Genomic DNA, 13,200 nt, shown 5'->3' with positions numbered 1-13,200 from the left:
TAACCCATATATTACTACCAGTCCAATTTGAGCTTAAAATTAGTAAAATAGTATTTTGACTAAAGCTTTATATGTTTTTTATTGCTTTGAATAGATCATAGAATGAAATAAAGTAATGCTCAAGTCAATATAACAAGTTTGGTTCTGTTATAGGTGTAACACCACTAATTCGGGCCCGGCCAGAAAGCACATACCAGAAAGTGGTACATATTTAACACAAAATAGTTCATACACATGAGTGTAACTTTCAAAATATGTAGAATATTTAGGTATTTTTGGTATCAAATAAAAGCTGAAGGACTGGTGATCATTTTAGAACACTTTTGGACTATTTTGAATATTAAAAAAACTGCACCAAATTTTAAAAAGAGGGTACATTTTGTCTGTTTGTCAGATCTGAGGTACCTGTTTGGGTACATCCGAAGTTCCGGGAACCAGTTCTTTCTTATATGCAATTAAAGGTATGTTGATTTTTTCAGTACAAGACACCATAAAGTGTTGCTTTGCAATGCAATGATTGCCACTTTATTTGAACTTAAAACAAAAGAGGTGTGCCTGCTTGAAACGGAGGAATTTAACATAGAAAGCAATGGGACCATGAATTAGTGGTGTACTTCCACAAGATATAAATATTGACATTAAACTTATTGAGGAAACTAAAACTTTAAAACAGACTAAAATGTTAAAACCCCAATTAAAAAAGAGTTATATCAACTATTATCAAACTCTTATTGATGATAAAATAAATAACTTAAACGAAAATAATAAAATATATCTATAAAAATTTCTTAAATCTAATATAAATAACCAAATGAAATACTACCTATCACACCCAAGTAAAGAAACAAGAAAAATGTTAGGCAGCAACCATTTGATTTTCTGGGGGGGGCTATGGTTTTTTTTGGAAAAAAAAGTTTGTTTCCAGTTTTTGAAGAAAAAAATAATTTGTTTTTGATTCTGAGAAAAAAAAATTGTTTGTTTCACCCTCAGCTGCCACTATATGTAATGCTAAAATTGAAAGAAAAAAATTGTTTTCGACTTGTCGCGAAAAAAATAGATTGTTTTTCGCCGGAGGCGGAAAAAAAAAATTTGTCCAGAAAAAAAAACCATAGCCCCCCCAGAAAATCAAATGGTTGCTGCCTTAACCAAATTTAGAATAAGCGATCATTGTCTCTTAATAGAAACTGGACGATATACCAAAATACCACGAAATGAAAGAACATGTAAAATATGTAATATCTTAGACGATGAATTTCATTTTTTCTTTAACTGTAAAATAAATAAAAATAAAAGAGAAATCTTTCTAAAATATTATATACAAATATATGTAAATTTTAATACACTTAATTTTACTGATAAACTCGTGATTATACTAAATCCATCAACACCAAATGATGTAAAAGCAGTTGTTTCTTTTATTAAAGAGTCATTAGAACTGAGGAAAGGAGAACAGTAACTGTTTTTATCATATCTCTTATAATATTGTCGAGTTTTCATTATGTTTGATCATGTTTGTTTTGTCAATGTATTTGCCATAACCAAAATTGGTTTTTGTATGTTTTGCAAATAAAGAATTATATATTATTATTTGAACAAGATTTTTTTTTACAACTTTTTGAGTTTAAAAGGTTTTATAACTATAACCAATTGTTTAAGAGAATGCCTTCATCAAATCAGTATACAAATTAGTTTTTAACTGGATTTACTATAAGCAATTCAATACAATAAAAGGTCTACCATATATATATTTGGTGTATATATTGATTGTAAGATGTACATTTCCAACTGGCAGGTGTTCTCTGACCATAACCTCATTTTCATGGTTCATTGGAATTTGTGGTTTGGTTTATTTCTCTGATATTATAAGCAATAGGTCATTTATATATTCAGTGATATTTGGTGTATGGAATGATTGTATGGTGTACATGTCTGTCAGCATGGTTCTTCAGACCACGACCTCATTTTTAACCGGATTTTTGTGACAAAAATGTCGGTTATTGATTTGGGGATGTACGGCGGGCGGTCGGGCTGTCGGGCGGGCGGGCGGCAATCAAATGTTGTCCGTGCATTAACTCATGAACCGTTCAACCAAAGATTTTAAAATTTTAATATGTTATTACTGACAACTATACGATGGTCAAGTTCAATAATGGCGATTTTGACTTTTACCGTTCAGGAGTTATGGTTCTTGAAAGATTGAAAAATGGAGTTTCCAGTCGTGTCCGTGCATTTATGCATGAACTGTCCTACCAAAGCTTCCCAAATTTTAATATGTTGTTACTGATGACAGAATGGAGGTCATGTTCAATAATGACGATTTTGACTCTTACCGTTCAGGAGTTGTGGTTCTTGAAAGATTGAAAAATGGAGTTTCCGATTGAAAAATGGAGTTTCCAGTCGTGTCCGTGCATTTATGCATGAACTGTTCTACCAAAGCTTCCGAAATTTTAATATGCTGTTACTGATGACAAAATGGAGGTCAAGTTCAATAATGACGATTTTGACTTTTACCGTTCAGGAGTTATGGTTCTTGAAAGATTGAAAAATGGTGTTTCCCGTCGTGTCCGTGCATTTTCTCATGAACCATTCAACCAAAGCTTTTGAAATTTTAATATGTTGTTGCTGATGACAAAATAGAGGTCAAGTTCAATAATGACGATTTTGACTTTTACCGTTCAGGAGTTATGGTTCTTGAAAGATCGTAAAATGGCGTTTCCATTCACGTTGTTGCATTTACTCATGAACCATTCAATCTAAGCTTTTCAAATTTTAATATGTTAAATGATACTGATGACAAAATGGAGGTCAAATTTGATATTGACGATTTTCACTTTCACCATTCATCAGTAATGGTTCTTGTGATATTGCCAGGACACAAATAAATGTTAATAAATCCGGTTTGCTGTCGTTGTGACAGCCTCTTGTTATACAACATTGATTATGAGGCATTTTAGTGTATCCTACTTTATATCACTTATTTTGATTAGAATTACAGACAACAGTTTGGCATGTAAAGGTGATGGAACAACATCATTATGGAGAAGATATAATGAGTTTGAGTTGTTAAGGAACTACTTGGAATGTACCTATCCTGCACTAGTCATCCCTCCACTACCTGAGAAAAAGGTATCTTTGTTTTAGTTTATAAATTTGTATAAATTTTATTGACTGTTTCATAATAAAGGGATCATTTAATGTTTAAGATAACAGAGTGACATTGTAATTTATTCCAAATGTTACTAAATTACACCATATAAATGTGGGATAATTTTGTGCACAATGCTAGTTAGGTCACCAGGTTGGAAGGGCCCCATGTGAGCTTATGCCATAACTTGGCGTCCATCCTTGTCGTCTGTCGTCATTGTCTGTTGTCATAAACTATTTAAAAAATCTTCTCCTGTAAAACTACTAGGCCAAATACCTTTAAACTTTAAATGAATGTTTCTTAGCTATAGGGCATTAACTGTATCTGAATTTTTGAACATCAACAAACATGGCCACCATGGCTACCATGGCTAAAAATAGGACATACATGTCAAACAGATTTTTTGGCTTATATCTCAAAAACTAAAGCATTTAGAGCAAATCTCTCATGGCCTAAAAATTTTAAAAATTTCAAAATCTATCGGCCCTGGAATTTTCAGACTAATCAAACAAACCATTGGGTTGCTGCCACTTAATTGGTAATTTTAAGGAAATTTTGCAGTTTTTATACAACTGCACAAAAAATTTTTGGATTATATAATGGTATGATGTTGTCGTCTGTCGTCATTGTCTGTTGTCATAAGCTATTTAAAAAATCTTCTCCTGTGAAACTACTAGGCCAAATTATACCTTTAAACTTTAAATGAATGTTTCTTAGGGTATTAAATGTATCTGAATTTTTGAACATCAACAAACATGGCCACCATGGCTAAAAATAGAACATACAGGTTAAACACATTTTTTGGCTTATATCTCAAAAACTAAAGCATTTAGAGCAAGTCTCACATGGGGGTTAAAAAATTTAAAATTTTAAGATCTATCAGCCCTGGAATTTTCAGACAAATCAAACAAACCATTGGGTTGCTGCCACTCAACTGGTAATTTTAAGGAAATTTTGCAGTTTTTATATGACTGCAAAAATTTTTTTGGGATCATATAATGGTATGATGTTGTCGTCGTTGTCTGTGTCGTCTGAAGACACATTGGTGTCCGGACAATAACTTAAGTTTAAGAGAAGGGATCTCTATGAAATTTATAAAGAAGGTTCAATACTGTGAAAGTACTTTAATTCGTGGGTATCAATTTTCGTGGTTTGAGCAATATTTACATGTTCGTGGGGTTTTAAATTCGTGGATTTTAGTTTTCTAAAAAAAAATTTGAAAATTAAAGCCTTTAGAAACGAAGGTTACAAATAGTCTAGATTGAAGGAAATTGCAAAGTAAACATTAACCCGTGTAAATCGTAGTGATAACACTAATTAACCCATGATAAAGTGATCAACAGATTGAAAACCATCAAAGGTGTTAATCAGGCCATAAACATGTCACCTAAAGAATACAGTAACATAAACAAATGCTATATACGTATCTTTAATTGTCAAATAATTCTTATCAAAATCAAGCCCAACATGAAATTATTATTTCCCATATGTACGAAAACTATGAGGCTATAAAATGAACACTTTATCATACTAGCATATCAATACCGGAAATCTGACTTTCATCGATCAAAAATATTTTTTATGAGAATTAAAAGATAAAAAATTGTACAGTTTAGGTTATTAAAGATGACATGGGTATAATCCTGCATGCGGTTGTAGTTCTGTGACTGCTATTGAAGTGTTCTCAGATTTGGTGTTATTCAATATATATTCTCTAGATCATATCAGTAGTCTAATCTACCGATGGGGATCTTTCCATGTCTTGATTTGGACAATAGTTGTTTTATTTCGTTGGACACTTAAATTCGTGGATACAGTCATCCACGAAAACCACGAAAATTGGTACCCCACGAATAAAAGTACTTTCACAGTACCACAAAAGGAAGGTTGGGATTGATTTTGGGGATGAAGGTCCCAACCGTTTTGGAAAAAGGGGCCCAAAAGAAGCATTTTCAGGATAATAACTTGTGTATAAGTTTTTTGATTGCTCTGAAATTGTACCACAATGTTTAATACCACAAGTTGAAGGTTAGGATTCCTTTAAGGGGATAAGGGGCAAAAGGTTTAGGAATTAAGGGCCAAAAAGGGGCCAATAACAAGCATTTTTATACGACCGCTAAAATGGAAAATTTTTTGGTCGTATATTGGTATCACGTTGGCGTCGTCGTCTGCGTCGTAGTCGTCGTCGTAGTCGTCGTCCGAATACTTTTAGTTTTCGCACTCTAACTTTAGTAAAAGTGAATGGAAATCTATGAAATTTTAACACAAGGTTTGTTACCACCAAAGGAAGTTTGGGATTGATTTTGGGAGTTTTGGTCCCAATATTTTAGGAATTAAGGGCCAAAAAGGGCCCAAATAAGCATTTTCTTGGTTTTCGCACTATAACTTTAGTTTAAGTAATAGAAATCTATGAAATTTTGACACAAGGTTTATGACCACAAAAGGAAGGTTGGGATTGATTTTGGGAGTTTTAGTTCAAACAGTTAAAAAATTAGGGGCCAAAAAAGGGCCCAAATAAGCATTATTCTTGGTTTTCGCACAATAACTTTAGTATAAGTAAATAGAAATCAGTGAAATTTAAACACAAGGTTTATGACCACAAAAGGAAGGTTGGGATTGATTTTTGGAATTGAGGTCTTAACAGTTTGGGAATTAGGGGCCAAAAAGGGGCTCAAGTAAGCATTATTCTTGGATTTCGCACCATAACTTTAGTATAAGTGAATAGAAATCTATGAAATTTAAACACAAGGTTTATGACAACTAAAGGAAGGATGGGTTTGATTTTGGGAGTTTTGGTCCCAACAGTTTAGGAATAAGGGGCCTAAAGGGTCCAAAATTGAACTTTGTTTGATTTCATCAAAAATTGAATAATTGGGGTTCTTTGATATGCCGAATCTAACTGTGTATGTAGATTCTTAATTTTTGGTCCCGTTTTCAAATTGGTCTCTTAAGGTCTAAAGGGTCCAAAATTAAACTTAGTTTGATTTTAACAAAAATTGAATCCTTGGGGGTTCTTTGATATGCTGAATCTAAAAATGTACTTAGATTTTTAACTGGATTTTTGTGACAAAAATGTCGGTTATTGATTTGGGGATGACTACGGCGGGCGGCCGGTCTGCAACCAAATGTTGTCCGTGCATTTACTCATGAACCGTTCAATCAAAGCTTTTCAAATTTTAATATGTTGTGACAGACAACAAAATGAAGGTCAAGATTAATAATGACGATTTTGACTTTTACCGTTCAGGAGTTATGGTTCTTGAAAGATTGAAAAATGGCATTTCCAGTCGTGTCCGTGCATTTATGCATGAACTGTTCAACCAAAGCTTCCCAAATTTTAATACGTTGTTACTGATGACAAAATAGAGGTCAAGTTCAATAATGACGATTTTGACTTTTACCGTTCAGGAGTTATAGTTCTTGAAAGATTGAAAAATGGCATTTCCAGTCGTGTCCGTGCATTTATGCATTGAACTGTTCAACCAAAGCTTCCCAAATTTTAATATGTTGTTACTGATGACAAAATGGAGGTCAAGTTCAATAATGACGATTTTGACTTTTACAAATTCAGGAGTTATGGTTCTTGAAAGATTGAAAAATGGCTTTTCCAGTCGTGTCCGTGCATTTACTCATGAACTGGGTCCAAAATTAAACTAAGTTTGATATTAACAAAAATTGAATTCTTGGGCTTTTTTGATATGCTGAATCTAAACATGTACTTAGATTTTTGATTATGGGCCCAGTTTTCAAGTTGGTTGAAAATTATTATATTAAGTATTGTGCAATAGCAAGAAATTTTCAATTGCACAGTATTTAGCAATAGCAAGAAATCTTCAATTGCACAGTATTGTGCAATAGCAAGAAATTTTGAATTGCACAGTATTGCGCAATAGCAAGAAATCTTCAATTGCACAGTATTGTGCAATAGCAAATATTTTCAATTGCACAGTATTGCACAATAGCAAGAAATATCTAATTGCACAATATTGTGCAATAGCAAGAAATTTTCAATTGATTGGAGTTATCTTTCTTTGTCCAGAATAATCGTCCTGAATATGCATGAAATATTTGCCACTGGACGTTAAGCAACCAACAATCAATTGTCCAGAATAGTAGTTGAATCAACTTAAATCATTGTTTTATATAATATACAATGTATATTCACTTTTACTACCAACTGATAAATTAAAACAATCTTTACCATTCAGTGATAACAAGCACCTTTTGTTACATTTTAATATTTTATGATGTATTTAAATGAGTAGTTATTGTTGCAAACTCCATTAGAAATTTGAATTGAGATCAGATTTGGAAAAAGGGAAAGGGGGATGTGAAAAAAAAATGGGGAAAGGGGGGGGGTTAAATTTTTCTCATTTCAGATTTCATAAATAAAAAGAAAATTTCTTCAAACATTTTTTTGAGAGGATTAATATTCAACAGCATAGTGAATTGCTCAAAGGCAAAAAAAATATTTTAAGTTCATTAGACCACATTCATTCTATGTCCGAAACCTATGCTGTGTCAACTATTTAATCACAATCCAAATTTAGAGCTGAATCCAGCTTGAATGTTGTGTCCATACTTGCCCCAACCGTTCAGGGTTTAACCTCTGCGGTCGTATAAAGCTGCTCCCTGCGGAGCATCTGGTTCTAGTTTCCAGTCAATAACTTGTGTGTCAGTATATATATATGTATATATATAGATTTCTCTGACATTGTACCACAAGATCCATATAACAAAGGGAAGGCTGGGATTGAGTTTAGGGTTAATTGTGCTAAACATGTAGGAATAAGGGGCCCAGAAAGGGCTGAAAACAAGCATTATTATAGTTTCCAGACAATAACTTGCGTTTAAGTGAATGCAATATCTCTCTGAAATTGTACCACAAGATTCCATACTGCAGAGAAAAGGCTGGGATATAGATTAAGGGTTGTTGCTCCAAGGTGGGTTTCAAAAAGTCGGGGGGGGGGGGGATTTTTTGTTCCCAATTTTTTTGAGGGATTCATATTTTATTTTCAAAATTTTTCAAAATTTAAAATTTTTGAAAAGTTTCCAGAAGAATCTTCAATTGCACAGTATTGCGCAAAAGAATTGTTAGAAATTTGACCACATTTATTTTGTGTCAGAAACCTATATTATGCCAAAAATTTGATCACAATCCAAATTAAGACAATATCAAGCTTGAATATTGTGTCAAAATTTGCTTCAACTGTTCAGGGTTCGTCTTCTGTGGTAACCGTTGTATAAAGCTGCGCCCTGCTGAGCATCTGGTTCAGGTTATCATCTTGAATATTATTATAGATAAAGATAAACTGTGAACAGCAATAATGTTCAACAAAGTAAGACCTACAAATAAGTCAACATGATCAAAATGGTCAATTGATCCCTTAAGGTGTTATAGCCCTTTATAGTCTAATTTTTAACAATTTCATAAATTTTGTAAATTTTTGTAAATTTACAAAATATTTTCCACTGTCACTACTGGGCCAAGTTCAATAATGCAGCTATAATGTTCAGTAAAGTAAGATCTACATACACATCACCATCACCAAAACACAATTTTGTCATGAATCCATCTGTGTGACCTTTGTTTAATATGCACATAGACCAAGATGAGGGACACTCTAGTTTATATAGGCCATTTACATGACCTATGCTTATGGTATACATGTAGTCTGTTCCTCTGTCCACCAATCGTCTACATGTTGGACAATCTCAACAAAACTAATTTTCATGAAACTTTGGTGAATTGTTTATATCTATTGATGCAAGCACTTTTCAGATTTTTTTTAATTTTAGATTTTATGTTTCAAAGTTATCTTTTATATACTGAAGTCGGTGATAATATTTTGGAAGCTAATGTAAGATATCACTGTCCTGTGAGTGGCATAATAAACATTCAAAAAACACCAAATAAAGTTTTTAGTAGGAAGATTTGGGACTATGACCACGCAGACCTAACTAATTATAAATTTGATCTAAGTGAAGTTAATTGGGATGATATTATTAATAATAATGACGTAAATGTTGCCGCGACAAAAATTACAGAAACTATATTAAAAATAGCTGCAAAACATATATACCTTGTAAATTTGTCAAGTTTAGATCTCAAGACCCGCTATGGCTAACTGGTCATATAAAAAAACTAATTCGACGCCGAAAAAGACTTCATAAAATGGCAAAAAAGAAAAATACTGCTGATTCTTGGCGACAATTTCGGTATGTTAGGAATCAATGCATAAATTTCATTAAAACAGCTAAACTTGACTTTTTCAACAAACAAATAAATATATTAGAGAATCCATAAACCAATGTTAAGAATTGGTGGAAGCTTTTAAGAAATTTATCTGGACAGCCTTCGAAAGCGTCAAATTACCCCCCTTTGTTAGTAAATAATGAATATATAGAAGACGGTAATGAAAAATCAAACGCATTTAATCTCCTTTTTTGTAAGCAAGCTACTGTGGATGATTCTACAGCGTCTTTTCTTAATACCCCCATGTCCAATAATATACCAATTTTAAACAATATTATAATAACTGAAGAGGAAGTGTTTGATCACTTGTCTTTGTTAGATGTCACTAAAGCGACGGGCCCTGATGTAATTAGCGGAAGGCTTCTGAAGTATGCTGCTCAAGAGTTAAGTAGGCCCCTGGCTCAGCTTTTCAACAATCTATACGTGAAGCTGTGTATCTAGAAACCTGGAAATTATCAAGCGTTATACCAGTTTTCAAAAGTGGTGATAGAGAACTGGTGTCAAACTATAGACCAATATCACTTTTGTCGATCATTGGTAAGAGTATGGAACGTTGTGTTTTTAAGCACTTCTTTAACTTTTTAACAAAACATAATATAATAACAAGTGCCCAGTCAGGTTTCATGCCTGGAGATTCTACAATTAACCAACTCTTACACATAACAGATTTATTTGGCAAAGCTCTTGACTCAGGAAAAGAGATTCGTGTTGTCTTTTTTGATAGAAGTCGTGCTTTCGATCGAGTCTGGCATGAAGGTCTAATTTATAAACTTAAAAATATTGGTATAAGAGGAAACCTATTAAAGTGGTTTATGAGCTATTTATCAAATCAAAAACAAAAAGTTGTTGTTTCAGGTCAATCCTCGGATACTTTTTGTGTAAATGCTGGCGTCCCTCAAGGATCAATATTAGGCCCCTTACTTTTTTTATACGACCGCAAAATTTGAAAAATTTTTCGTCGTATATTGCTATCACGTTGGCGTCGGCGTCGTCGTCGTCGTCGTCGTCGTCCGGCGTCCGAATACTTTTAGTTTTCGCACTCTAACTTTAGTAAAAGTGAATGGAAATCTATGAAATTTTAACACAAGGTTTATGACCACAAAAGGAAGGTTGGTATTGATTTTGGGAGTTTTGGTCCCAACATTTTAGGAATTAGGGGCCAAAAAGGGCCCAAATAAGCATTTTCTTGGTTTTCGCACTATAACTTTAGTTTAAGTTAATAGAAATCTATGAAATTTTGACACAAGGTTTATGACCACAAAAGAACGGTTGGGATTGATTTTGGGAGTTTAGGTTTCAACAGTTTAGGAATTAGGGGCCAAAAAAGGGCCCAAATAAGCATTATTCTTGGTTTTCGCACAATAACTTTAGTTTAAGTAAATAGAAATCAATGAAATTTAAACACAAAGTTAATGACTACAAAAGGAAGGTTGGTATTGATTTTGGGAGTTTAGGTCCCAACAGTTTAGGAATTAGGGGCCAAAAAGGGACCCAAATAAGCATTTTTCTTGGTTTTCGCACCATAACGTTAGTATAAGTAAATAGAAATCTATGAAATTTAAACACAAGGTTTATGACCATAAAAGGAAGGTTGGTATTGATTTTGGGAGTTTTGGTCCCAACAGAATAAGGGGCCCAAAGGGTCCAAAATTAAACTTTGTTTGATTTCATCAAAATTGAATAATTGGGGTTCTTTGATATGCCGAATCTAACTGTCATGACTGTGTATGTAGATTCTTAACTTTTGGTCCCGTTTTCAAATTGGTCTACATTAAGGTCCAAAGGGTCCAAAATTAAACTTAGTTTTATTTTGACAAAAAATGAATCAGTTAGGTTCTTTGATATGCTGAATCTAAAAATGTACTTAGATTCTTGATTATTGGCCCAGTTTTCAAGTTGGTCCAAATCGGGGTCCAAAATTAAACTTTGTTTGATTTCATCAAAAATTGAATAAATGGGGTTCTTTGATATACCAAATCTAACTGTGTATGTAGATTCTTCATTTTTGGTCCTGTTTTCAAATTGGTCTACACTAAAGTCCAAAGGGTCCAAAATTAAACTTAGTCTGATTTCAACAAAAATTGAAATCTTGGGGTTCTTTGATATGCTGAATCCAAAAATGTACTTAGATTTTTTATTATGGGCCCAGTTTTCAAGTTGGTCCAAATCAGGATCTAAAATTATTATATTAAGTATTGTGCAATAGCAAGTCTTTTCAATTGCACAGTATTGCGCAATGGCAAGAAATATCTAATTGCACAATATTGTGAAATAGCAAATTTTTTTTTAATTAGAGTTATCTTTCTTTGTCCAGAATAGTAAGCAAGAAATATCTAATTGCAAAATATTGTGCAATAGCAAGATTTTTTTTTAATTGGAGTTATCTTTCTTTGTCCAGAATCAACTTAAATCTTTGTTATATACAATATACAATGTATATTCACTTTTTACTACCAACTGATAAATTATAATAAATAACATTCAGTGATAACAAGCAGTTTTTTTTTACATCTTAATATTTTATGATGTATTTAAATGAGTAGTTATTGTTGCAAACTCCATTAGAAATTTTAATTGAGATTAGTTTTGGAATAAGGGAAAGGGGGATGTGATTAAAAAAATTGGGTTCAATTTTTCTCATTTGAAATTTCATAAATAAAAAAGAAAATTTCTTCAAACATTTTTATGCCCCGCCTACGATAGTAGAGGGGCATTATGTTTTCTGGTCTGTGCGTCCGTCCGTTCGTCCGTCCGTTCGTCCATCCGTCTGTCCCGCTTCAGGTTAAAGTTTTTGGTCAAGGTAGTTTTTGATGAAGTTTAAGTCCAATCGACTTCAAACTTAGTACAAATGTCCCCTATGATATGATCTTTCTAATTTTAATGCCAAATTAGAGTTTTTACCCCAATTTCACGGTCCACTGAACATGGAAAATGATAGTGCGAGTGGGGCATTCGTGTACTGAGGACACATTCTTGTTTTGAGAGGATTAATATTCAACAGCATAGTGAATTGCTCTAAGAGAAAACAAAAATTTTAAGTTCATTAGAACACATTCATTCTGTGTCAGAAACCTATGCTGTGTCAACTATTTAATCACAATCCAAATTTAGAGCTGAATCCAGCTTGAATGTTGTGTCCATACTTGCCCCAACCGTTCAGGGTTCAACCTCTGCGGTCGTATAAAGCTACGCCCTGCGGAGCATCTGGTTAGTATATATATAAATGACATTGTAAACGACATAGACTGTAATATAAAACTATATGCTGACGATACTTCCCTTTTCATAGTAGTTGAAGATGAATATGCAGCAGCGAGCAAACTTAATTCTGATATAGAGACTATCAACAATTGGTCAGTCCATTATGGCTAGTAAATTTTAATGCAAAAAAGACTGAAGCTATGACAGTTTCCAAGAAATCAGTAAAACCCCATCATCCACCTCTTTATATGAATGATGATATGATTTCAGAAGTAGAAAGCCATAAACACCTTGGATTAATTTTTCATGAGGATGGTTCATGGCATTCTCATGTCAATAAAATAATTGAAAAGATAACACCTAGATTAAATTTATCTCGTGCCTTGAAATTCAAATTGAAAAGAAAGTATTTACAAACTACATATTTAAGTTTTATCCGACCTTTATTTGAATATACAGATATCATTTGGGACAACATTCCAGACTATTTAAGTGATAAACTAGAAAATATGCAACTTGAAGCGGCTAGGATAGTTACTGGTGGTACTAAGTTATCGTCCATAAATAAAATTATACGACGAAACAGGATGGGAGTTAC

At 33.1% G+C, this 13,200-nt stretch overlaps 1 protein-coding gene across 1 annotated transcript in view; it reads left to right on the top strand.

Moving 5' to 3' along the window:
- LOC143063631 (sorting nexin-4-like) overlaps positions 1–13,200 on the top strand; it is a 92,613-nt gene that overhangs the window by 39,278 nt on the left and 40,135 nt on the right. The window contains exon 3 of the mRNA XM_076235877.1: positions 2,988–3,126. Coding sequence (XP_076091992.1) covers positions 2,988–3,126 — 139 coding nt within the window. The remainder of the gene's footprint in view (positions 1–2,987; positions 3,127–13,200) is intronic.

This window comes from Mytilus galloprovincialis, chromosome 2 (genome assembly GCF_965363235.1).
Source record: "Mytilus galloprovincialis chromosome 2, xbMytGall1.hap1.1, whole genome shotgun sequence".
NCBI lineage: Eukaryota > Metazoa > Mollusca > Bivalvia > Mytilida > Mytilidae > Mytilus > Mytilus galloprovincialis.
This window is presented reverse-complemented; position numbering and strand designations above follow the sequence as displayed.